The 27,689-nt window shown below is 41.4% G+C and overlaps 1 protein-coding gene across 4 annotated transcripts in view; it reads right to left on the bottom strand.

Moving 5' to 3' along the window:
* Positions 1 to 27,689, bottom strand: part of LOC130599782 (gamma-aminobutyric acid receptor subunit rho-3-like) — a 220,289-nt gene that overhangs the window by 4,241 nt on the left and 188,359 nt on the right. For 2 of the 4 annotated variants that reach the window (XM_057410542.1, XM_057410543.1), the window contains 5 exons: positions 17,802 to 17,914; positions 8,622 to 8,689; positions 6,894 to 7,117; positions 4,262 to 4,344; positions 3,240 to 3,380 (listed from right to left, as the gene is read on the bottom strand). In XM_057410542.1, coding sequence (XP_057266525.1) covers positions 3,240 to 3,380; positions 4,262 to 4,344; positions 6,894 to 7,117; positions 8,622 to 8,689; positions 17,802 to 17,914 — 629 coding nt within the window. Of the gene's footprint in view, positions 1 to 3,239; positions 3,381 to 4,261; positions 4,345 to 6,893; positions 7,118 to 8,621; positions 8,690 to 17,801; positions 17,915 to 25,364; positions 25,813 to 27,689 lie in introns of those variants that run through there. The other 2 variants (XM_057410544.1, XM_057410546.1) reach the window with 2 other exon arrangements.

The raw sequence follows: 27,689 nt of genomic DNA, 5'->3' as shown, positions 1-27,689 counted from the left end.
AACAGCGCTTTTCTTACCGCCATACAGGTTTGCCTGCCCAGCATTGACTTTAGAGGAAAAAGTGCCACCTAGTGAATTTTGGTGGCACAGTCTGTCTGTGCAGGAAAGCATGCGTGTTTCACCTCCTGTGATGGGAGGGAAATGAGTGAGGTGAAGACAAAAGTGGCTGGCTGCGCAGCATCTGCCTGACCCGTACAAATAGAGACATTAACAAGACTGTGTTGGAGCAGCCATGCTATCACAAAGATGCTCTTTATAAAAAATATCAACAAAACCCCCATCTAATATTAAACATGCTTTATGTGTTTTCACTTCTGGAGAAGGTTTTTGGGCTTAAAAATTATTGTCTCAAAAATGGATTGAAATCGTTGATCCTTTGGAGGCCACTGAACTCCAAAAGCCTCAATGCTACACGTGTGGTTCTCGGAGGTGCACAGGAAATGATATGCAGAACCTAAAATGTGGGAGGCTGCTCCATGAGCAGCATTTTTGTCCATTTTTTGCCCAGGATTCTTCAGGGGAAGATGGCTTCGATTAGAGTTGTGCTGATGGTTCCCCACTATTACTTTAGGGGAAGGGTTTGTGTGTAATCATTTTCATCCAACAAGAAGCAAAATAAAAGAACAAGAGAAAGTGGAGCCTCCTGTAAGAAAGAAAACCTCAAAGTAAAAGAAAAGTATGTGCTTACAAAGGGCAGTGTTCTAACTAAAATATGGAACGCACATTGTTCAACTACTTCCCAGGATCCCTGTGACTTAAAAAAAAGTCTTTCCTTTCATCTTATCCTGCTGAGTAATCTCATCATCAAAACATCTGCATGTAAGTGTTTGTGGGGGTTGGAATGTGTCAAAGCTGGCAATTAAGAGTGACCATGGGAAGGAGGAACTTTAGTAGGCAATTAAGAGTGACCTGTCCCTGACTGGTACTTGGAAGATGTTGGAACTGGCAAGAAACAAGGACGTTGGAACTGGAAAAAGGATGTTGATAAGAAAATCAGATAGATCTTTCACCTGATGTAACTGCAAGGCAAACACAGATGTGCTTGGCTAATTGCTTGGAAGCATATAAATAATCTGTTCAATAAACGATCCAGCTTGCACTCTACCTCTGGGTCTGTGCCTCCATCCTCACAAGTGTTGAGTAGTTACACTGCAAAAAGTCAAAGGTGCTGTGAAGGTGCTGCAAAGGCATGAGTATTGGGGTGCTGTGGGGTTGCTTTATTGTGCACAAGGCCATATCTGCTTGCATAACTGTTTTTTTATGAGAACAGCAAAGCAGAAAGAGTTCCCGGAACTCATTTTCAACACTCAGTGATAGCAGTTTGGTGGAAAACATCCCAGTCTCCTTCTTGCAACAAGAACAAAGTTGACATTGCTCTCAGTAAGGCACAGCTATGATAGTAAGGTATCACTCACCCTCTTCTCACATGACAATGGCTCTGGAGCTCTGTTCTTAGCTCAAACACAAGCAAAAGAAGGATCTGATCAAGCTGTGAATTCCTTAGTGCTTTAGCTGCATCATAATTTAAACCGGTATTACTGCATTCAATATCAGCCACCATAAACTTGAATGGATCTTTTTTAAATATAAAAAAAAGCTGTCCTATAAATAAAATACAGTAAATAAAACTATTTTCAGCTTTTCTGTATGTCTTCAAGGATTTTTTCCAAAGTGCTATGCATTTCATCATATTACTTTGATATCAAGGGTTATATCCACACTGAAATAAACTGCCTCAGACTGGTGAGTGCAGTAGCAAACATGCTGTTTTATCTGGTTAAAAACATACGGTTAGACTACTTATATAGAGAAGTATTTAAAAATTTATAACTGCATGTACAAATACAAAGAAAATAAAACCCACCTTGCATGAAATCAAGGCTGTAATAAAATCCTAAAGCCTTGTGCAGTTTGCCAGAAAGTATTGTTCAAGTTCTATAGGGAGAAATAAAAACCTGTCTGGGGCAGATACAGTATCACAGTATCACAGTATGTTAGAGATTGGAAGGGACCTCGAAAGATCATCTAGTCCAATCCCCCTGCCGGAGCAGGAACACCTAGATAATGTTACACAGGAATGCGTCCAGGCGGGTTTTGAATGTCTCCAGAGAAGGAGACTCCACAACTTCCCTAGGCAGCCTGTTACAGTGTTCCATCACCCTCACTGAGAAGAAGTTTCTTCTCAAGTTTAAGTGGAACCTCTTGTGTTCCAGTTTGTACCCATTACCCCTTGTCCTATCATTGTTTGCCACTGAGTAGAGCCTGGCTCCATCCTCGTGACACTCCCCCTTTATATATTTATATATACTAATAAGGTCACCCCTCAGTCTCCTCTTCTCTAAACTATAGAGACCCAGCTCCCTCAGTCTTTCCACATAAGGGAGATGCTCCACTCCCTTAATCATCTTAGTTGCCCTGCACTGGACTCTCTCCAGCAGGTCCCTGTCCTTCTTGAACTGAGGGGCCCAGAACTGGACACAATATTCCAGATGTGGTCTCCCCAGGGCAGAGTAGAGGGGAAGGAGGACCTCTCTCGACCTAATAACCACCCCCCTTCTAATACACCCCAGGATGCCATTGGCCTTCTTGGCCACAAGGGCACAGTGTTGGCTCATGGTCATCCTGTCGTCCACTAGGACCCCCAGGTCCCTCTCCCCTACACTGCTCTCTAACAGGTCGTTCCCCACCCTATACTGGAACCTGGGGTTGTTCCTGCCCAGATGCAGGACTCTACACTTTTCCCTTGTTATATTTCAAGTTATTCCCTGCCCAACTCTCCGGCCTGTCCAGGTCTTGCTGAATGGCAGCACAGCCTTCTGGCGTGTCAGCCACTCCTCCCAGCTTAGTGTCATCAGCAAACTTGCTGATAGTACACTCAATTCCCTCATCTAAATCATTGATGAATATATTAAATAATACTGGTCCCAGTACTGACCCTTGAGGCACTCCACTAGATACAGGCCTCCAACTAGACTCTGCCCCATAGACTACAACCTTCTGGCTTCTCTCCTTCAGCCAGTTCACAGTCCACCTCACTACCTGATCATCAAGAAAGTGTTACACTGGTAATGTAAGGAAAAACAAGGACCTGGGCCAACAGACCAGTGTAATTGAGAGACCTCATTTTAACTGAGATCTTTTTAAGCAGTAACAGTCATTTATTAGCAATGAATTTGAAAAGTAATTCTGCATGATTGTGTCCTGTGCTTCACTCTTCTAATGACAAGGGCTTACTGTACCAGTACTGCTGTAAAAAGCTAGTCCACTGGAAGCACTGAATTCTTCAATGAAAAATTGGGAGAGGGAGATGTGCTCATCTGTGCTCAGAGACTTGTTTCCGTGTTTCCAGTATAACATCAGATCGTCTTCATTGTATGCATCTACGAGAAAGTAAAAAATAAATCACCTCTTCTGCTGGTATAATGCTTTTGTTTTATTTTTCTTAGGGATAAGAGACCACTCAAACTATTTGGGAAAACCCCAAAGAAACACTTTTTTTCACATCAATCTGCCACTTAGTTGACATGGAAAATTTTCAAAGACCACATTCCCTCTGGTTCTAAGTGGACCCCAGTCCTATGCCCTGTCACCAGCTCACCTGACAGATGGGGGAACCTAGGCGAGCTCAGGGTCACAGGGCATTTAGGAGCAGAACACTGGAACTGCAACACTGAGCAGACTGCCTGAACACTGGGGATCTGTTCTCTTCTCCAAAACTGAACTACAAACCAGCATTCCAGTTTTACTCATAATCCAAATAGAAATAAATTTTGACATAGCAAAAGGCTTAGCAACACAGAATTACTGTTTGTTCCCAGCTTTACAATTTACTACAGACAACTGAGTCAGGGATGAGAAAGCAGATACTTCACAGTAACACAAGCACTTGTTTTCATTGCTTCATGAGATTAAATATTGACATTTTACTTCTAACCTTTTTTTTTCCAGAAAAAAAAAGAAAAAAAAAACTGAAAAAAAAACCCACCATGATTTTTGACAGAGGAAACATTTTTAGATTCAGGCCTTGGAATACCAACCCAGTCAAAACAAAGCAGGGTGCATCATGGGTTTTTTATCTTCCCAAAGCTCACTAAGTTCTGTAAAGATCCCAAACTGGTCACAATTTAACCTGGGTTATTGAAGGGTTATTGAAGGGTTCAGGTCACATGTCAAAATAAGTTAAAAAGGTATTATTAATAAGATGGAGTATGGAATGCTGATAAGAATGCACATGTGAAGAACAGGTATGCATTAAACTTACAGCTTTCCAGTTCTAAAGAGCAATTCTGGGTGTCCAGAGGAAACCTACTGAAATCCATGAAACACATAGCAGAAACTGTTATTCTGCAGAAAGAAAGACAAAAACAGAAATTAAATGAAAAATTTCACACTATCTTTGAGCTGGGCAGACAACTTAGTGTGACTCCCGACCAGTCTGCCGCTTAGAATCCTAATGGTTGAGTTTTTCAAGTTTTTTTAGATGCTTCTAAAATTGCTTCAAGATAGTGAGATAAAACTAGATCAGTGATAACACATTTTTTAAACATAATTAATTAGTCTTTCTTACTGAGCGCATTACCTTTGTTTTTTAAACCTTTTACTGGCATGATCCTTCATTAGCCTTTCATACATTTTACTTTGAAGGGTTACACTTAGGAAGATTAATAAGGGGAGTTCACAGTTCTTGACCGAATTTCTCAACCGAATTTCTCATAGATTGAAGTAGATATTACAGATTACAGCAAATATTATTCCAAATGTTTCCCAGCTAGAATGCTTATAATATTTAATTGCATAAAAAGATAAGCTGCAATTTCTGGAAGCTTACTCTCCTTTTCCACACCATTTAAATGCCTTATACTCTAAAAAGCTTAAGGAAGTCTAGAAAAAGACATTATTTTGCATTCTACCTGATTTTTCAGCAGTGTTTAGAAGATGTATATCCCTTGATATTTTAAACAATAAACAGGCTAGAGGCAGCAATTTAAATATGGTGAATAATACCAAATTTCCCTTTCTTGTCATTTGATGTTTTAGTTTGACTTTTCAGTTTTTCCCAAACTGAATTCTACAGTTTAAGTATGAGAGCTATACTGGTTATATAAGCAATCTTTGAAAACTGCTGGTTGGTAAACACACTTAAACTTTACAAGTCTACGATTCTACTAGCTTGTAATATGATTGTAAGTGTGGCACATCTTTAAAATCATGCATAATACTTCCAACTACAGATGATGTTTCTATCTTCCAGCTATTGACTAAAGGATCAGGGGAAAACCAAGAAAATGTTTTTGAAAATAAAAGACTGTTTTAGCACAAATCTGGATTTTTGTTCCACTTTGCTTCAATAAAATCCTGGATGCTATGCTCTAAAGAAAAACTGCAGAATATGCAGATTTCTTGCATGTTAAGTATTTGGAATATAAGCTACCCTCTGCATGTAAAACTGGCAATACAAAAAGGGTGTTTTAATGAACATCTGATTCTCTTGGAACATACACATTAATAGCACTAAGCTAGAAAAATAATGTTTCACCTTCATAATTTCAAAACTTTAGTTCACCAACCTTTAGGGCACCCCTTTCCCTGCCTCTGGTAAGAGCTGATAGAGAACGAAAAGGACAGGACACCTGCCCTTTGTGCATATGTCCAGGAAGAAATCCACAGGTTTGGCAGGAACTTTGGGGCTTTCTATTCACTGGCACAGGAAGGTGAAGCTGGCTGCAAGCTCACCTGGCAAAGCAAGGAGGAGTCATCCAGTATACACCATCTGGTAATGCTGAGTTAGGAAAAGGTAACTGTGGGAGCAGAGAGGACAAGGGCAAGGAAGAAAAACAGAGCACAAGCTTGCAAATGTGGTGTAGGACACAGGACAAGGGCTCCCATCAGAGGGGATTCTAAGCAATGGGCAAACTGATTCACACTGTATCTGTCCCTCAGATCTGCTTTCCCCTTTTCCTTCCCTCCCATTATGCTTTTTCCTTTCTCTCCATTTCTGTCCTGCACCTCACATGCTATCTTTGGTTTGTAACTACTTGTGCACAATTTCTTGCTTTTATCTTGATGACACTTTACCTTTCCATTAAGCTGACAGAATGTGCTCTCCCATCTTAAGTCTCTTCATCACTCTTTCTTCCATCAGCTGAATGTATGTCTTACCCCTCATGTGGAGTGCCACTGCTGTAAGCCTTAGTGTTCCCAATCTCTCTCTCATGAAGCATGGAAATACAGCAATAAAATGCATACTTCACCTCATTATTTCTTACTGATCAGTGTGATTCTTGAGCATACACTATTTTAAAGTGACGTGCAGCTGTTGTTGTGATGGTTTCTGCATGTCTTCATTACTTGTTGGAACAATCATTAAATAGCCAAAATCTCAAATGCTTGCATGAATCTTCAAACTATCCAGATTAGATGAAGTATAAACTCTGTGCACAGGCCTAACCAGTAATAACCTGGAGAACTGTGATTTCTGCAATGCACAGGCCTTGGGGTCTGTACCCTAAGGGGAAAATTCCTCCAGAAAACTATTTCTGCCACATCATCCAAATCTACTTCATAAAGAAAAGCAATAACATGTAGATAAAAACACTGACAAGGAATTAACACAGGATAAATTTCAGTGATATTTACAACAGATGAAAAAATGCAATTGTTCTGTGACAAGAAACAAACAATATATAAATGACAGAAAAATACGTTATTTATATATGTTATTTATTTTCACACTGGTACACTCGTCACCAGTTCCCATTATCTAATGTCAGGGCATTACTGCCAGTTCAGTTTCAGAATCTTAACTACAAGTATTTACAGCAGTTTCTCACTATACAGACTACTGGTCCATAATTGCAGCCATGTATTTTCCTATAAAGGGGTATTGCTCTTACCGTAGACTGAAGAGTACATTGCCATCAGGGTATACTCGGAGCATGACATTTTCCACAGTTGTATCATGGATGAATGATCTTTTGGAGTGTACAAAAAATATATCAGGTACCCAGATCTTTTTTATCAGTCTTCCATCAAAAGTCATACTTTTGTTTTTGTTACTATGAAATGAAAGTCTCTCATCCTTCCAGTAATGTCTGAGATATAAAGTCATTGTGAAGTCCTTTGTTTAATTAAAAATAAAAGAAGACAATGCATGGTTTATTCACACACAATTGAAAACGGTACAAAGTAATCAACTCATGCAAAGGATCAGTGTCTTCTCTGGGTATCATCTGGAGGACCCTCAGTGAGAGGAATTAAATCCTACCCAATGAGTTTAAATACAGATGAGAACTACCTCTGAGATACCGGCTGTTCGCCTTGTAAACTGGTGTCTCAGTCTGAGGTACATACTTCATTTATACTGAGATAAAACTTTTACAGATTTCAGTGCTCTGCTGTATTGGTCCATCAGTGAAGTGATAAAGGAACTTTTAAACCAACCAAAGGAAAATGGAAAAAGGTTTCCTCTGGAAATCTTTGCAAGCTTTTCCCAGAATGGACTGCGGTTCCTTTATAAAGGGATTAACTCGAGTTCTTCATGAGCATTAGGTCAGTTTGCAAATTTCATTAATCTGTATATTTTGTACAAATACTGAAAAGGGGATTGATGAATGAAATGCATCGTAGAAAAATAATATGAAGAATTTTATTAGAGTAAAACCTTAAATTCTAGAAGAATTACAATTTTTTAAATATGAAATACTGTTTAAAATAGTTTATCATCCTATTTAGAGAAATAGCATGACTGCAACTATACATGTGGAAAGAGATGGAGAGGATGCTCCAAACCCAGTCTGAGCTTCTGCACAGCCTGACGGCTTTGTGCTCACCTATGTAACTTCTGCTTTACTAGGCAGACATCATTGATCTCAATAGAACAATTACTTCTTATAAGAAGTAATTATAAGAATACTGGGAAGATACTTAGGTCTTCCCCTGTAATATGATTTGGGTAGATTTGCAAAGGAATTCAGGGGTGCATACTGACTGACAGATCCCATTGCAAACTCAACACCTGCAACTAGAACTTACACTCACTGTGAAAAGACACTTTAAATGAGATCTCTTTGTAAAGCTAACATGCCCTCGTGTTCTAGGATTTGGCACTAATGGGTGGCATTATCAGTGACAATTTCAGCTGAGGAATGAACAGCCTGCATTCCAGTGCTACAAGTCCTTGATTGCAGTGTGGGCATCTACTTTGAGGGCCATTCATGGAACTGATTTTTCTACTTCCATTTGTCACATCTACAGCTCCACCCATGCCAGAAATGATAAGAATTTTCAGATACAAATAAGCAAAGGAAATAAAGGATACAGAGCCTCTTCAACTAATGTGGTGAGTACTAAGGGCTCACGCAGAAGCCCCTGGGGCTTACTGAATGGTTGGTGGTTTCAGATTGGAGCACTGTCCACTCTGATCTGTTCCTCTTACCCAGGGAGAAATTTGACATGTGCTTTAATATAACACTTACTATTTTAAACAAGAATGACTTGCATGCTTCAAGGAAAGGTTGTTCTCTTTCAGGGTTTGCTTTCTTTAACTGTATTATTCTGCATCCAGCTGGGTGTTTCTGAAACCCTGAATTTTGGCTGAACTTCTATATTCCAGTTCCACTTACCATGTCAACTTCAGATATGCTGTCAATGCTTTCTACCTGCACATCAATGCCCACAGGTATTGGTGACCCTTCAATGCAACAGAATGAGACAGTGATGAGGAGCATAAATCCATATTAAATGGAAGACGGTGTATTAGCAACATACAGAAAGTACCCACCCCAGCATTTACTATGATCTTTCTACTTTAGTACACTAAATGAGAAAGACCATAGCAACAAAATAAAACATGATGTTAAACAGTTGTAGAAATAAGTAAAAGGCCTTCAGTGATCATTTTGCAGCCAGACTTACTGGCATTGCAGTTTGGACAGCAGGGACAGCTTCCTTGTTCAACTGCTAATGAACTGCTTGGAGTGCTACCTGGAACTCTCATAGCAAAAAGCTGAGTAAATATATAAAATACATCAAACTGCAAAGTTTTCTTACCAGCTCCAATGCTTTTTCCCACACTTACAAAGTAATCATTACACCTCCTAATTATCTTTAGTTACACAACTATTTAAAGTTTGGCATAGGTATCCATGAAAAAGGATTGCTTCCTCTCTACCTCATAAGGGAAAACCTGTCATGGTTTAAGCCCAGCCACTCACTCACCCTCTTCTTCCCCGCCCTGCTCTAAGAGAGATGGGGAGGAGAATCGAAAGAATGTAACTCCTGTGGGCTGAGATAAGAACAGTCCAGTAACTAAGGTATAACACAAAATCACTACTGCTACCACCAATAATAATAATGATAAGGGAAATAAAAAGGGGAGAGAATACAACATCTCACCACCAGCCAACCAATAACTCGCCCGACTGAGCAGTGATCTGGGACTCCCAAGTAACTCCCCCCAGTTTCTATGCTGGGCATGATGCACTGTGGTACGGAATACCCCTTTGGCTAGTTTGGGTCAGGTGTCCTGTCTCTGCTTCCTCCTAGCTTCCTGTGCTCCTCCTCACTGGCAGAGCATGAGACTGAAAAAGTCCTTGATCACAGTAAGCATTTGTCCTGGGTTTAGCAGTAGCAGTCAATTTTTCTCCTTCTTGGTAGCTGGTGCAGCGCTGTGTTTTGACTTCCAGCCTGGGAACAGTGCTGATAATACCGATGTTTTCAGTTGTTGCTAACTGGTGTTTACCCTGACCAAGGACTTTGTGAGGTTCATGCTCTGCCAGAGAGGAGGGGAAGCCAGGAGGAAGCAGAGACAAGACACCTGACCCAAGCTAGCCAAAGAAGTATTCCATACCACAGAATGTAGTGCCCGGGGCGGGGGGTAACTGGGAGATACCTGGAAGGACACGGGCTTCTGGGTCCGATTCGTTTCTTGGCTGGTGGCATTGTATTCTCTTCCCTTGTTATTTTCTCTTATCATTGTTGTCGTTGGTGGTAGTGGTGGTGATTTGTGTTGTACATTGGTTGCTGGACTGTTCTTGTCTCAACCCGTGGGAGTTGCACTCTTTCGATCCTCCTCCCCATCCCTCCGGGAATGGGGAAGGGGAGAGCCCCGGGGGGGTGCCTCGATGGCTTCCAGCCCGGCACCACTCACTGGCAGTGAGTGAACAATCTGCCGGGCTAGGGTTTAAACCATGACAGCATTACGTAGCAAGAACTAAAAAACATCTGTGCGTTATCAGCACTGTTCTCAGGCTAAAGTCAAAACCACAGCATTGCAACAGCTACTAAGAAGGAGAAAAGCAATTGCTAGTGCTGAACCCAGGGCAATACTAAAAATGTTCTGTGATGGAGAATCATGTATTACTGAGTACATAATTTATTATCAAGTACAATACACGCCAAACTGATGTGTATTTATTTGATATACTTGATATATATTTGACATGACTTTATTTGATATACTAGCCCACTATTTCATGCCACTGAATAAGGCTGTGAGTTTGTAACATAATGGGATCCAAATGAACAAATTATAAAAGCATATTTACATTTTTACAATAAACTGACTAAAAATCAAAATTACAGCAAAATATAAAATGTATAACTTCTAGAATGAAGGATCTGGTTCTAGATGGGTTATACACCTGTGTAATTTTCAGCAATTATTAATCAGTTCCTTACGCAGGAGAGAGAGGAGAAAGTTGTGTGCATACATGTGTATACTCCCTTCTCTCTCTTCTCCCCCAAGAATATTCTGCATTTGGCCTTAAAATTGATAGTATTTATTGTACATAGGATTCCAATTACATTTGTTTAAAGTATTTTTTAAGCGCACATTCAAACTAGTCCAGTACAAAACATGAGGGCAATGAAGTCTGAACAGCAGGAGATTGCAACCGTTTTTAAACTTGTCTTTTTTTTTTTCCTTTTATTAGTGTCAAGCCAAAATAGTCCAGAAATATCACTCTCCTGATAACCAGCCACATTTATTTTGGAATTATCTTTCAAATAGCAGCCCTCGAAGATTACACAGCTGCCTCCATTTCTTACCAGTGGAGATCTTGAACTGTTTTTGAGATACTTTAAAATCTGTCCTTGTGATCTCTTGATTTGACTTGTATTTCTTAATGGAGGGTTTAACCCTACACAGAACAAGTGAAGATGTGTTGTGCTTAGGAAAGGAAGGTAAAATGTGTTCAGTTATCAGGGCACATAGGAGCATGCTTCTGCACTGACAAGAGTATGCTGTCTGGTTTGGAAATCCTGTCTCCCTCTGAGATGAATGCATTGCTCAGTTTGTTGGCCAGAGCTCAAAACAAAGTTCAGGACTCCAGACAGCAAAGTTCAGCCATTTTCAGTTTATTACTAAAATACAAGACAACACTTGGAAAAATGCTGCTGCTTCTGTTGAATAGAGACAACAGGAGACATCTGCACTAGAGGCTGACACACAAGAGTATCAGTGTATATATTCAGCCAGGTATCTTCACAATAAAATTTTTCATACCTCTCCTAAACCAGTTTTGACCACTTCTTGTGTTCGTTTTGATGACACCACACAAATAGTCTACTTATGCTAAAAAACAGTCTGGACTAAGTGCTAGTACAAAAATGCCTGGTTGTAATCTGAGTGAAATCACCTTCTCAGTATTCCACTGAGATCTAAACTATCTTGTAAACTAAAGATGAGTTTAGCCTAAGTAGAAGCCATTGTGGAATTTCTATATGATGTCAGCATCATCCACAAATGGCATTCACACATCATGTAAATGCAAACACTGCAGGATGATGAGGTGTTGTCTATCAAGATGCTCATTTGCATGATGGAACAGGACAAGCCTACACTGTAGAGCTGACACTTGAGCTAGCTGCACGCAAGGCAGGGTGGCTGAGCGAGCAGGCTAGCTGTAGAGGCATAGCACTCCAACCTAGGAGCATAATCAGCATGAAAGCTGACTAATACACAAACAGCATTGAAGACAGAAATCTGGCCTCAGCCCTTGGCTCCCTTTCAAGTCCATGCAGTGTAACAGGCACGTTCAAGGTAGGGGTGACGTGGCTGGTGACTTGGAAATGCCTGTTGGCTGCCAGTGTTTCTCTGAGTGACTGCAAACAGGCAGATGAACCGTGTATTGTCTAACCTTACACACCACAAAGTTTCAAATCCTTTATATTGTAGATGTGCCCAAACTCTTACCCTGGGACCATGGCAGAGATACAGGGTAGGATATACTGGAAGTCCTTGTATCTGGGTATACGTTTCATCTTAACTGCTATTGCTAAAACTTTGGGAGTTTATTTACTTGAACAGCATGCTAAAAACAACGGGCTTAGTCTGGTTCAGAGTGACTCATAGATGTGAGTGGAAGGGGAGGAGAGGGGAGCAGCTGTCTACATAAAATAACAGCTTTAATAGTTTCTGAGTCAAGGACAAATTTAAAGCAAATGAAGTTAAATATCTACCATCAACATTCTTCAAAGAGGCAAGGAGCTACACACAAATAATATCACACAATAGGATAAATGGCTTTCTGAGCCATATATCATGTAGTGATGAAAAGGCTTTTCTTAGTGACAGCTGCTCAAAGTGTGATGATGACAAACCTAATACTTTCTTGGGTTTTGCAAAAATTAAAGACAATTTCCTACCCCAACAAGCACTATTCCAGGGTGGGCACAGTTTCATTAAATAATTCACCTCATCTGGCAAATGTAAAGGGACTGATCACAGAATTAGAAATTAGTAGAAGCTTATTTTTATATTGGTTACATGCACACAAACAGAAGTGCCAGTTATACATGGATACACACAGAGGCACTTGATTCCTTGAAAGGAGAGCTTGTACTAAGTTGGGAACTACTATAAAACTATGTATAAAAAGTCCCTGGGAACACTGAATAGTATACAAGAGATCAAAAGCTATGGCCAGGAGAAATAGAGCAGATGGCTCTAAAGTGAATTAAATAAAAAGTGAACTGTTATGATGAAATTTGTTCCTGATTAGGTAGAAACATGAGAACTGTGAAACAGAATCCTTAAAAAGAGATTCCTGTTCTCTGTCTAGGGAAAGGCCAAAGACCATACAGGCCTTACTCTAGCCAAGGCCTTCTGAGCTTTGAAGTTTTCTGTGAATAAAAATCAGCTCCACCAGAAACAGGAATAATTAACTATTGGGAACAAGTTACTGAGAACTGTAATTTCTTCATCACTTGGGCTTGTTTTACTACAATTAGATTTTTTTAAAAAGAGCATTTCAATAAGCATTGAAAAGGATCCTAAACCAGCCAGAGCAGTGAAGCAATTTGTCTATTTCTGTATCTGCACCACAGCTTTCTATCTAGCACATTGAGAATTTCCATCTCTGGCTGACCATCAGGCAACAACATGAAATTTACTTTGAAAACAAAGTAACCAGAGCAAAGCTGTGTTTTTTATTTCTCAGTCTGACAGAGAGGATTTTGTTATTAAATTGAACAGCTTCAGTTGCTTCTGGAGCATTGCTAAAAATCATTATTTTACAAGGATTAGTGATTCTCACAATGGAGGCTACATACATTTTCAAAATGATTACTCCCCAGCAGAAAAAAAACAGAATTGTTTTCAGATGGGTTTATCTTCACACAAGCCATTTCCAGTCTTTTGTTTTAAAGGTTTAAACATAGCAAAAGAGTTCCTTGATAAGCATGGAATTTTTTTAATAGGTAGTATGGCAGGCAAATTCTGTAATACCCATTTTAGAAGGACTATTACATAAAAAGGATGTTCTTTTATCACTATAGGATCGACTTCTACAATAATAATGATTGGATTAGTGAATTCTATGGTATTTTTGTAATAGTCAGATCTCTGAACACACAATGGACTGCACCTGAAATTCCTGAAGTTAAATGTTGAATTTAGATAAAACAGCCACTGTCATCTCCCAGTTGGCTTTGTAATAGTGTATGATGGAAAAAAGCTAGGTCTGCAGGAAATTCCCACTAGGAAACAGAGACTGGGGAAGGATTAAGGTCTACAGGAGTACCTTCTTCTAAAAATGGCCTGTAGAAGAAAACTAAATATGGAAACAAGCCCCAGCTAAGTGAAGCTATGTGTGTCTACTTTTCTCTGTCACTGAAACAGCAGAATTACTGGCAATGGTATTATCTTCTTGTTACTGTTTTGTTTCTTTCTTAGTTGTGTGAAGGTGGGCTGGAATGGAAGAATTAGCAGTGAAAGAAGAAAAAAGATCAGGAGAAGCAGTCTGCTAAGGTTTTGCAAATTACCAAAGTATTTCCCTCCTGGACCACAGCTATTCCTTCTAGTAACACATGAGAAAAAGCCATCCTACTTTCATCAGAGTGAGTCTTCTCCACCCCAGTGACATATTTCTGACCTTTCAGGGAGGGCTGTGTGCAGAAGAGAAAACAGATTGGTGGCAATTAGAATTGCAACATTGTTTGAACATTCATTGTGCCCTGTTTCCTTTTCTTTTTCTACCCTTTTACCTTCAGATGAATCTAAATGTTACTAATTTAGCTTGAGGAAGGAGGAAGCACAGAGGGGAGAGAGCTAATGGAATTTCTGATCCTCTGAGTATTTGCAATTAAGATTATGTTTAATTGCAGATCGGGTTGCAAACTGTCTAGGACTGCTACCTCTTGACCAGCTTAAGTCCACTAAATTATTTTCCGTCATGTTTGATACTGTCTAGTGCTATTATCCACTAGACTGGTTGACAAAGTAGAGAGAACAAATTTTAAAACTTCTTTAGCTAACACACTGTTAGCGTAGGAAATGACAGGTCCTTAAGACACAATGTAAAAGAAAAACAAAATTGTCATATATATATATACACACACATACACATGGGGAGAATTTCCATGTACACAATTACAATGATCATGAGATTCCATAATGTTTAGACTGCAAATAGTTAAAGAGAGTGCTTGGTTGTATTGTCAGAAAACCAAGGCACAGAGAAAGAAAATAATTACTTCCTCTGTATGCTAGTCTATGATTATTTATTTTTTTTAATGTTGAATGTTAATTTTTAGTAATTGTAGAAAGAGCTCATGAAACCAAGAACTCACCCCAATGACTTCTGCTGGCATTTTGGAATAAGATAGTCCAGAAAATAATAGGCTATAGATAAATAGATGCATAGTAGAAAATAAAGTAACTTGAAAGCATTTCTAAGAATTCACAAACACTTTATTCTCCTAAACCAAGCTTAGCAGTTTTGGCTGCTAAGTGGCCCTCAGATCCAAGTTGCTAGAAGTCTCTGTTCACTGTCTGATACTGGCCTGTGCTCACCCTTTCTCACTGAGGTAAAATATGGGGATGACCATTCAAAGAAGTGCTAGCAACATAATTTAATTTCTTACATTTTCTCCAGACCAAACTTGAGCTATCTTCTCACAGATTATCTGTTTATGGGGGTACTGACAAATCAGTACTCTAGGCCATAGTATTAAAGATATATATCTGAGTCTACTGACAGTTTTTTGTTTCCTTTGGTAGGACCTAAGTCGACAGACAGCCTTACCAGAACTGGCAAGCATTATTATACCATGGCAGGACATCTCACATACGCACCTCCTGGCTTTTACAAGTACTTCTGGAAGCAGCAAGGACAAAACAATTCCTAATACCTACAATGTTCACTAATGTAGTTGGCAAAGCTTGTTTGAGCAACGGAAACATCAGTACTCCTAGTTCAATGTCTAGTGGAATTACTCAAATCACTTTGCTGGGCCACATCTGTTTGCATCAGTGGGGATCCATCTATTGGAGACTTCCAAACAGAAGAGGACCATGACATTACATGGAAGGCAACAACAAAACAAAACAATCCAAGAAATGAAAAAAACCCAACCCACAATCCCCTCAAACAACAACCCAAGAGCCTGCCTTAGGGATTAAGTGCAGTGTAACAATGTAAGTTCAGTTTTTTAGAGAACATTTGGGTGTACTGAATTACTTCAGACTATAGTAATGAACTATAATGAACTGCAGACAAGTAACATTTCTTTAGCAAAAACGTAGGAACAGCTTGCTAGCAGCTTGCTGGCTTTGCTTCATCTTGACACAGTATACTTCTCAGCCTTTTCTCTAATGTGTTAATAAATAGACAATGCCAGGATTAAATTTTACAATCACCAGTCAGATTCTGATTGTGCAGCTGGAATGGCATTGCAATCAACAGAATAATGCCAAAATATAGTCACACAAATAGCAGTTTATATGTCCATTATTATGTGTCCATCTCTCCATGACAGAGTTGTGTCCATTAGGTTAAAAAAAAAAAAAGCATCTCTTACTTCCATGGACCAATGATGCTTTCACAGGAAAGCAATCAGACATGTGAGAAAAGTCACATTTCCAGGAACACTGCTGCTGGTCAGTATCCAACAGTTCTACATTCATTTCCCCCAATTTTTTTCCTGTGCATGTTTGCTCAGTTTACAAATCAAATGCAGCATATGCCCTCTCTGTTTTTCCTTTGTTACTCAATTATAAATACTAAAAAGTCTAGGTCCTGTAGTCTGCCTCATTTACTTTGCATGTGTGGGGCTAAATAAAGTCAAACAAGCCAAATTTAGAGTTCCCCAAATTGAGGGGTCCCCAGCACGTTTAAAACTGTGCACCATACAAATGTTAATAGATGCATATTCCAGTCCTAGAGACATTTACTCATAAGCATACCACATATTAAGAGAGTTCTGAAAATTCTGAAGTGTGTGAATTATTGGATATGACTGAAAAAAGTGCCTCCCATACCACTATGGAGGCATGTGGATTGATAAAAGGGGAGCAAAGCTTATGCACTCTTCTGCTGAAAGCTATTTCTGAAAGCTATTTCTGAAAGACAGGAGTACAGCTGAAATCATACCCATGGCAGTGTGATAACTGAGGTGCCTGTGCAATGAAGTCAGTGGAAAAACTACAGCTGACTTCAGTACGAACTGAACTGGTTCTATAACCAGTCATCTGAAAATAAAAGGACAAGGGGGAAAAGCCTGGTACATACTTGCTGCGTGTAAAAAAATCCTCATTGCCTGTGGAAAATTAAAGCTGCCAGATCACAAGGTATAATCTGAAAGTTGCTTTTATGTACATCGTAAGTATTGCTTCTGGAATGATACAAAGATGAAGCACAACCCAAAGTGCTGTTTGGTTTCATGTAAATGCTACTTCCTTTCTGAGATGATACTCTGAAAAATTTAAATTCCTTGTGTGGCCAAGATGTCCACACTAACAGATACTAGACTAAACAGGTTTTAGGCAAGGGGTAATTTTAAACTTTTCTGTCAAGAAACAGACATATCTCAACTGTTGTTCAAAGTCAGGTGAGATTTTTGCTCTCTGACAAGACAAAATTTCCAGGGTAGCAAGAAACCCATTCACACAAAGGCTCAGACAAAGCTTATTAGTGGTTCAGCTTTCTCATTTTACCTTTCATGAAGGAGAGTCAAAATTGAACCCAAACTGTGGACATCCCATTGAATACTCCCTTTATCCACATGCAATTTATTTAAATGAAGAAATAATAACCATAGTGCCCAACACAGAATCAACATGGTAATAAATTGAACATCTGCGGGCAACTTTTTTATTCTCTACTTAGCAAACAGATTTAGGAATTTCTGGTTCATTTCTATCTCTTAAGATAACTGTGATGACTAAGTAATTTTCTAATTGCTACTAGACTATGCAGTTTACAGGGATACCTTATTCACTGCTCCCATAGAGCCTTACCCTAATAATATTTTTTAATAAGTTCTGAAAAGGAACCAGCACAGTGCAGGTGTGTGTTGCTTACCTCCAAATCCAGGTCTGAGTGCAAAGTCATGATCCTCTATGCGAAGCAGCTGCTCAGATTTAAGTGGCCGTACTTTTGTGCTGTCAATTTTCCTCATTTTAATTTCTTGTTTGCTATGTTTAAAAATAAACAAGCTGTAAGAAACTTAATTTTTTTTTCTCTGCCTGACATTCAGAGTGCCAGTTAAATGAAGCAGAGACCCAATAATACTGGACAGTTGAATCTAGTAAGATAAGGGAAACAGCAGTTGGAGAAAGATATATTAGAAAAGGTAGGGGAATGTGCCCAGGTCCATGGGAACACTAGTGATAGATAAAAAGTCCCAAGTAGAACATCTAGCTCTTCTTATATTCCTCTCAGAAATTGTACCTATCATTATGTCTGTTAGTATTTACATAACCACTTGCAACTCAGACTGGAAATAACACCAGTTCATTTCAACACCAGTGGTTTATATCACTTCATGCATTATCCATATTACAGAGACAATTATATTTTATATCTTTGCTTTTTTTTTTTTTTTTCCCTAGGAGCTCAAATGAGTCAGTAATTTTTAGGAAGGACCAAGAAACTGATGGCCACAGATCCAGAGGCTTGTTTTTTGAGATCTTCTTAAACATCATTCAGATTTGGCCAAGTTATTCATTAGCTCTTATTTGCTTAATTATTAGCTCTTATTAGCTGATCTGCTGCTCAGACATGCAGCATTTCTTTGCATCAGGAGTCCTTACTCTGCGTTTTCCCCCATGTAACACGTAACTAAGCCTCTGCAACAAGACCCAAGGCAACACAGGTGAACCTGTGCTCTGAGCAGGACGTCATGAATTCTGTGCTTCTTTCTGGTGACTGTTGCTAACTTTCTTCCCTTCACAGAAGGTACTGATCAACATCCCAAACTCCACTGGGAAAATCACATGTCTAAGAATGGACTCCAGCTCTCCAGACGGGAATCTCATGTACTGAGCCTGCATTTAAAATGAACAGCAGCTGCCCATCACAATGCAGGCACCTTTTCTGGTTTTCCTAGAAACAGAAAGCACACCAGAAATAACAGAGGGGTCTGGTACATGCCCATATCACAAAAGTATTGGGTTAAAACACAGACAAGATCTACAGTCAGATCTGGCAGCTGGAGGACACAGGCTCTAGAAAGAATCTGCTACATTATTTCGTTCTGCTATAAGGAAAATGCTATGGCGTCTCCTTAAGTTTCCACTCCTTGTTGCATGTCCTGCTTTAAGTGGTCAGACCCAACTAATTACAGAAGTAGCCATACCTTAGCTGCAGAATTATGCTTAGCTCTGGGCCCCCATTCCACGAAAGGCATGGGAAGATTGTAAGAATTTGTGTAGCTTAATTTAGAGGAACAAGACTGAGGGAAGGACACTCTTCAGAACACATCATAAGCTCAGACAGGGCCCTTTTCTCCATGTCCACTCCCCAGTAGGATAAGAAGTGGCAACAAAGGAGAGTATACATTACACTTTGTCGTGGTTTAAACCCAGTCAGGTAACTTGTTCACTCACTCCCAGTGAGTGGTGCCGAGCTGACAACAATCAAGGTCTGTGTCCGTCGCCCCCCCCCCCCCCCCCCTGCACCGGGGCTCTCCCCTTCCCCGCTCCCAGAGGAACGGGGAGGAGGATCGAGAGAGTGCAACTCCTACGGGTTGAGACAAGAACAGTCCAGCAACAAATCACCACCGCTACTATCAGCTAAAACAATGATAAGGGAAAATAACAAGGGAAGAGAATACGATACCACCGGCCTTCACCAACGCTGCTCTCAAACTAGAAGTCAAAACACAGCACTGCACCAGTTAACACAAAGGAAAAAACATGACTGCTACTGCTGAACCCAGGACATTATCCACCCCTTATTCCATACCATTCACGTCGTGCTCAGATCCCACATTTTCAATACACCATCGCTCTCCCACATATATACATCCATATACATACAGACCAAGAGGAAAAAAAAATCATTTTCTTAGTGCATGGACCAATCCCTATAATGCTGCCGAGTCCATTCGGTCCATGATGTTCCAAGTTCATTCTCTGTTGGGATGATGGCTGGAGGGAAGTCAGGGCCAGTCGCTGGTGACCTGGAGACATCTAGTTGATGGGCTATAAAAGCATTACACAGCAGGCAACAGTATACAATTGAGTTCACTGGCTGTTTTCCCCTAAAATCAAATCCCCTTGAGGTATACATCGGACTTCCCCATCTTCCCGCATTACCCACCAAGTATATCCAGGTCCCTGAGCAAAAGCAATCCCACGAGTGGGTTTGCCTTTACCTGAAGCAGGAATAACCCAGACTGTCTTCCCCAGCAAATTCTTCATATGCACCACAGGAACTTTGTCCCCCTCTACAATATGTAAAAGTTCTGACTGGGCTGGGCCAGCCCTGTTGGCAGATCCTCTGGTGTTGACCAACCAGGTGGCCTTTGGTAAATGTGTATCCCAATGCTTGAAAGTTCCCCCACCCATCGCTCTCAGTGTAGTTTTTAACAGCCCATTGTACCGTTCGATTTTCCCAGAGGCTGGTGCATGGTAGGGGATGTGATATACCCACTCAATGCCATGCTCTTTGGCCCAAATATCTATAAGGTTATTCCGGAAATGAGTCCCATTGTCTGATTCAATTCTCTCTGGGGTGCCGTGTCGCCACAAAATCTGTTTCTCAAGGCCCAGGATAGTGTTCCGGGCAGTGGCATGGGGCACAGCGTATGTTTCCAGCCACCCGGTGGTTGCTTCCACCATGGTAAGCACATGGCGCTTGCCTTGGCGGGTTGGTGGCAGTGTGATATAGTCAATCTGCCAGGCCTCCCCATATTTATACTTCAACCATCGTCCTCCATACCAAAGAGGCTTTAACCGCTTGGCTTGTTTAATTGCAGCACATGTTTCACACTCATGAATAACCTGGGCAATAGTGTCCATTGTTAAGTCCACCCCTCGGTCACGGGCCCATCTGTATGTTGCATCTCTGCCCTGATGGCCTGAAGTGTCATGGGCCCACCGGGCCAGAAATAATTCACCTTTATGTTGCCAATCTAAGTCCATCTGAGCCACTTCAATCTTAGCCGCTTTATCCACTTGTTGGTTGTTCTGGTGTTCCTCAGTGGCCCGACTCTTGGGTACATGGGCATCTACATGACGTACCTTCACCACCAGGTTCTGCACCCGGGCAGCAATATCTTTCCACAGTGCAGCAGCCCAGATGGGTTTACCTCTGCGTTGCCAGTTGTTCTGCTTCCATTGCTTCAACCACCCCCACAGGGCATTTGCCACCATCCATGAGTCAGTATAGAGATAAAGTACTGGCCACTTTTCTCGTTCAGCAATGTCCAGGGCCAGCTGGATGGCTTTCACCTCGGCAAATTGACTCGATTCACCCTCTCCTTCAGCAGTTTCTGCAACTTGTCGTCCAGGACTCCATACAGCTGCCTTCCATCTCCGATGCTTTCCCACAATACGGCAAGAGCCATCAGTAAACAAGGCATACTGCTTTTCACTTTCTGACAGTTTATTATATGGTGGGGCCTCTTCAGCACGCACCACCTCCTCCTCTGGTGACATTCCGAAATCTTTGCCCTCTGGCCAGTCCATGATGACTTCTAGAATGCCTGGACGACTGGGATTTCCTATTCGAGTTCGTTGTGTAATTAGTGCAGCCCATTTACTCCATGTAGCATCAGTTGCATGATGTGTAGAGGAGACCCTGCCTTTGAACATCCAGCCCAGCACGGGCAGCCGGGGTGCCAGGAGGAGCTGTGCTTCAGTGCCAATCACTTCCGAAGCAGCTCGAACCCCTTCATACGCTGCCAGTATCTCTTTCTCAGTTGGGGTATAGCTGGCCTCAGATCCTTTGTATCCCCGACTCCAAAGCCGAGGGGTCGACCTCGAGTCTCCCCTGGAGCTTTCTGCCAGAGGCTCCAGGTAGGACCGTTCTCCCCAGCTGCAGTGTACAGCACATTTTTTACATCTGGCCCAGTCCGGACTGGTCCAAGGGCTACTGCATGAACTATCTCGCGTTTAATTTGCTCAAAGGCTTGTTGCTGCTCAGGGCCCCATTTAAAATCATTCTTCTTCCGGGTCACATGATAGAGAGGGCTTACAATCGAACTGTAATTTGGGATGTGCATTCTCCAGAACCCCACTGCACCCAAGAAAGCTTGCGTTTCTTTCTTATTAGTTGGTGGAGACATTGCTGTTATCTTGTTGATCACATCTGTGGGGATCTGTCTACGTCCATCTTGCCATTTTATTCCCAAAAACTGAATCTCCTGTGCAGGTCCCTTGACCTTACTCCGTTTTATGGCAAAACCGGCTTTCAGCAGGATTTGGATTATTTTCCTCCCTTTCTCAAAGACTTCTTCCGCTGTATCGCCCCACACAATAATGTCATCAATGTATTGCAGGTGTTCTGGAGCTTGCCCCTGTTCCAGTGCAGTCTGGATCAGTCCATGGCAAATGGTAGGGCTGTGTTTCCACCCCTGGGGCAGTCGGTTCCAAGTGAACTGGACACCCCTCCAAGAAAGCAAACTGTGGCCTGCACTCTGCTGCCAAAGGAATGGAGAAAAATGCATTGGCAATATCAATCGTGGCATACCACTTGGCTGCCTTTGACTCTAGTTCATACTGAAGTTCTAGCATGTCCGGTACGGCAGCACTCAATGGTGGTGTGACTTCATTCAGGCCACGATAGTCTACTGTTAGTCTCCATTCTCCATTAGACTTTCGCACTGGCCATATGGGGCTATTGAAGGGTGAGCGGGTCCTGCTGATCACCCCCTGACTCTCCAGTCTACGGATCAGCTGATGGATGGGAATCAGGGAGTCTCGGTTGGTGCGATATTGCCGCCGGTGCACTGTTGTGGTCGCAATTGGCACTTGTTGTTCTTCAACTTTCAGCAACCCCACAGCAGAGGGATCTTCTGAGAGACCAGGCAAGGTGGACAGCTGCTCAATTTCCTCAGTCTCCAAAGCAGCAATACCAAAAGCCCACCGGTACCCTTTTGGGTCTTTGAAGTACCCTCTCTTGAGGTAGTCTATGCCGAGGATGCATGGAGCCTCTGGACCAGTCACAATAGGGTGCTTTTGCCACTCCCTCCCAGTCAGGCTGATTTCAGCCTCCAGCACAGTCAACTCTTGGGATCCTCCTGTTACTCCAGAAATATAGATGGGTTCCACCCCTTGACAGCTTGATGGCATCAGGGTACACTGTGCACCGGTATCTACTAGAGCCTTATACTTCTGTGGGACTGATGTGCCAGGCCATCTGATCCACACAGTCCAGTAAATCCGATTGTCCCCTACCTCCACCTGGCTGGAGGCAGGGCCCCTCTAATGGTCGTCACAGCATTGGACACTTAAGTCGTGTTGAAAGGGATTATTCTTCGTTATCACAGGAGCTGGAGTAAAATCAGCTCTTCCACTCCATCTGGGAAACTGCTCACCAGAGACTGAAGCCGTAGCTCTCATGGGACGATCAGTCTTGGCCCTTGCTCCCCTCTTCAGTTCACTCACCCGTTCCTCCAAAGCTGAAGTAGGTTTTCCATCCCACTTTGTCATGTCTTCTCCGTGATCCAGCAGGTAAAACCATAGGGTACCCCGTGGCGTATACCTTCTGTATCTCCTCTCTTGAATAATAGGACGTCTTTTGTTAATAGCTGAGACGTGTGTTGGTACACGTGAGGAGCTGGATAAATCAGATACATCGTCCCTCAATTTGTCGAGGTCCTGGGACAGTTTTTTCACAGCTGAGATGATGGAAGGAGTGAGATTGTCTTCGAACTCTCGGAGTTTATGAACCATTTCATCCACTGTTAGTGGTACTATGTCATTCCAGGTCACTGTTGCCAATGAATGGGCATATGATGACGGTGCATTCCGTGTAAGTTTTCGCCACATGGGTCGTGTACATTCAACTTCATCTGGATCTATAGGTGTATCCCCGTTATTCGGCTTGATGTGATAGATCATCTCTACGATGGCCGATTCCCTCAGAGACTGGATGCCTTTGTCTATAGTAGTCCACTTGGCCGAACGACTCGTAACATCGTCCTTGTACGGAAACCTTTCTTTCACAGCTGCCAAGAGCCTCCTCCAAAGGCTGAGGGACTTTTTCTCTCTTGCAATTGCTTTGTCAATTCCCCCTTCTCTAGCAAGTGATCCCAGCTGCTTGGCTTCTGTACCTTCTAGTTCGTGACCATCGGCCCCATTGTCCCAGCATCGGAGTAACCAGGTGATGATGTGCTCCCCTGGTTGACGGGTAAAATCTTTTCGCATATTCCGCAGCTCGGTTGAGGTTCGAGGTCGAGAAGTTACCTCTTCTTCTTCTTCTTCGTCATGTGATGATGACTCCTGATCAGATTCTGGACCGGGTGGTGAATTCATTGGTTCTTCATCTCGCTTCACCCTTTTTGCCTCCTTTTTGCTTGTTCTCTTGCGTACAGGGGCAACTGATATTGGTACGAATTGGTCCTCTGGTTTGGCTGCAGTGATTATCACTGTGGTTTGAGTAGCGACTGTACTTGTTGCTGGGGGTGGTGTAGCTACCGTGCTTGGAGCTGGGGTAACCGCGCTGTCTGTTGCAGTTGAAGTTTGAGCAGCTGCTGTACTTGCCACTGGGGTAGCTGCGCAGTTCATTGCAGCCAAAGTTTGAGTAGCGACTGTCGCTTTGCCCTCAAATCCGCCGATATTCTTTTCCTTTTGAAGGTGCTGGATAGTGTTGAACAAGGCCCTGTAAGCATAGGCCAAGCCCCAGCACGTTGCCGTGATTTGTCCATCTCTGGTATGGCCAGAATGACCACACACCTCATTTAAGTGTTTTACTAATTCTTCTGGATTTTGCAGTTGTTCGGTAGTGAAATTCCAAAATACTGGAGGGGCCCACTGACCTAGATACTTGCCCATACTATCCCACACACCCTGCCACTCATGGCTGTCCAGCCTCTGGGAAAATCTCTCGGTCCTCCTACATCGTCTTTTGACCCCAGACAAGACCCAAACCTGAATCTGCTTAACTCTTGAAATCAGTAGTGGGCAAAACACACTCTGTATGCGTGTTAGCATGGTGATTCCCATCACCATCAGTAAACAAGTCTCAACAGCATTAAAAGGCCATTTAAAAAATTCAAAACTCTCAAATGTAAATGGTCTGGGGGGACGACTAGGAGGGTAAAGGATGTCTCCTTCACAGGTTGAGCACCTGAGAAGGAGAAAAAAGATGTGTAATTGCTAAGCACCTCCATCATATACCTCCCAAAGTATAAAGGTGGTGACCACACTGGGAACATAAACCAGGGGACTTTGATGTCAGCAGCTCTAATTATTACTTTAGACTGAATGATAAAAATCTGAAGATCTGTAGTCAAACACTGCTTAAGACAAGGTATGGAATACTTTAGGATAAGGTTTGTGCCTGTATTTACTCTTTTTCTCCTTTCCCCCCTTTTTTCTTAATATCGAAGCCCAAGAAATTACTTATAAAAATGCCATAACAGGAATGCTGAGGTGGCTGCTGGACTATTCAGAACCATTGAACGAATTAATTTACCTTAGCATTCTTGAATGCTGATGGCAGTGTTGTCTGAACCAAATTATCAGGGCAATAAGAACACCCATCAGGCATTTCAAATGCAGACTTTAGTTTTCCAAGTATGAAAATTATATGGATGCTAAAATAAAATTCCATACTTTTGAGAATTAAAATCACCACAGACAAAGGCTGTATCAGAGTAGTATGGACATTAGATCTGAACCCCTGTAATTCTCTGCAATAGGTACACAAGAAAATCTGCTGATGGGAACCACTGTGAGAAAAAAATGATGGATTATGTTCAATATGCCATGGCACAGCTAATGCAGTTTGGAAGCATTAGGTCATTTGTCATCAGATGCCAAGGAAAATACCTGTTTTCAACAAATCCAATAATTTCACTGGAAGAAGCAGGATAAAATTATGATACATCTATTACAACTTCTTACTAAAAGCAAGCATGTGACTGAGGAAGGCTTTCTGTAGTCATAAGAGGCAAAACATAAGCTACAAGGGCAGGATTTTTTTTCTTAATGAGCCCCTGAGATGTTACATGATTAGGCTATTTCTTCTGTTTTCCTGAATGAGGACAAAATAAACACTAATGCTGCTTATATGTAAAGCATCTTTTCTGCCCACTTATTTGACCAGCCTCTTCAAGCTGATGCCTCATATACAAATGTGGGGTGTCTATAATTACTTCTAGCTGCTATCAGAAGTGGCTGCAACATCTTGCAGGGGTCAAAATAGCACTTTCATTACAAACATACAACATCTTTTCTTCAATACCTTCCTTTGGCAGAATATTTTGTTTTTCAATTGCAAAGGAAAATGGGCTTAACTTTACAGTAAAGACATATATGCTCAAGGTACTTGGAATTAATTTCATGGACACGGGTAACACTGCATATGTAAAGGTACCAAAAAATAAATACACTTCTGCTTCACATTTTTTCTCCTTGACTGCTTCCTCCACCCAAGACTAAGAAGTGTTCTCCAGCAGATATTCCTTTAACATCAGCATTTGGGCTCCAGATGTTGCTCCTTGGCTAAAAGTTATATTATTAAATTGACCGCACTGTAGTATCACAGTTATTTAACTGATGATTCAAAGGGAATCGCATGTGTTTGTTTACTCCTAAGAAATCCTAGACCCATACCTAACTACTGATCAGCACTACAGCATTGTAAAATCATCAGCAGATGTTTTCTTGAGTATTCCTCCCATGGCACAAATTCCATTAATTCCATTAATTTTAATTCCATTAAAAAGCAGAAGAGAGAGATCTAACTAGCCTGGCTCTCAGAAAAGCTTCCTGATGTAACTCAAGATAGACTTTTCATTTCTACAGACACACTGCAAAGACACAGATTGTACTTTGGTGGCCTGGTACCCTGGTCTCTCTATCATGCAGCTTTGGCCAGCACACCACAATCTAAGAGTCTAAATGCAGTCATTGATTCTGTACATCACTGTATGGCATGTGTCAGGCTATGGCATTTGAGAGGAAAAGCCCACACATAATCACAAAATCACAGAATTGTTTAGGAAAAAGAACTTTAATGTCATTGAGTCCAACAGTAATCCTAGCACTGCCAAGTCCACCACTAAGCCATGTCCCTAAGCACATCTACACGTTTTAAATACCTCCAGGAATGGTGACTCAACCACTTCCCTGGGCAGCCTCCAACGTAAGCAGTTTCAATGGTTGACAGCACTTCTGGTGAAGAAGATCTTGTGAAATCATCAGCAGATGCATGTATCAGCAGACACATGCACCTAAGGAAAGTAAATCTCTCTTTACCTCTTTAATACCAAATCAAAGATATCCAAAAGGTAGAAGTTACATAAATCTTAATCCCAGGAGAGTCTGGAGAGTTATACAGCAGTGTGATCTCTTGAACTTTTTAACACATTCATCAAATCTTGAAGCCCAGATAAATGTAATAATCAGAATTGTACAGTTCTCTCTCACACAAATAAAAATGCCTAAGTGTTCAGTAACATAGCAACATGTATTGTCAAAAAGCCTAATATTTTTGACAGTCAAATGCTCTGTTCTTTGCTGTAGGAAACGGATCATGAGAATAATCGCTTTCTCATGTACTTTTGGTTAATGCTTTAAAATCTTCTTTACAAGAGAATGCAGACAAATAGCTTTGGAGGGAGAACTGGGTTACACTATTAAAACAGTGGAACTTGTAGGTTAAGTAACATTTTCACATGGGATTCTTTTTAAAAGGCCACCCATTTAACCAAGGCCATCTGTCAGCTGTGTCCCTAATATCTTTAGCGCTGGCTGAAAGGTTTTTCCCCAGAAAGAAAAAGAGGCTGGTGAAAAG

Source organism: Pezoporus wallicus, unplaced genomic scaffold (genome assembly GCF_028554395.1).
Source record: "Pezoporus wallicus isolate ANWC-B61680 ecotype Strahan unplaced genomic scaffold, APGP_CSIRO_Pwel_v1 contig_229, whole genome shotgun sequence".
Taxonomy (NCBI): domain Eukaryota; kingdom Metazoa; phylum Chordata; class Aves; order Psittaciformes; family Psittacidae; genus Pezoporus; species Pezoporus wallicus.
This window is presented reverse-complemented; position numbering and strand designations above follow the sequence as displayed.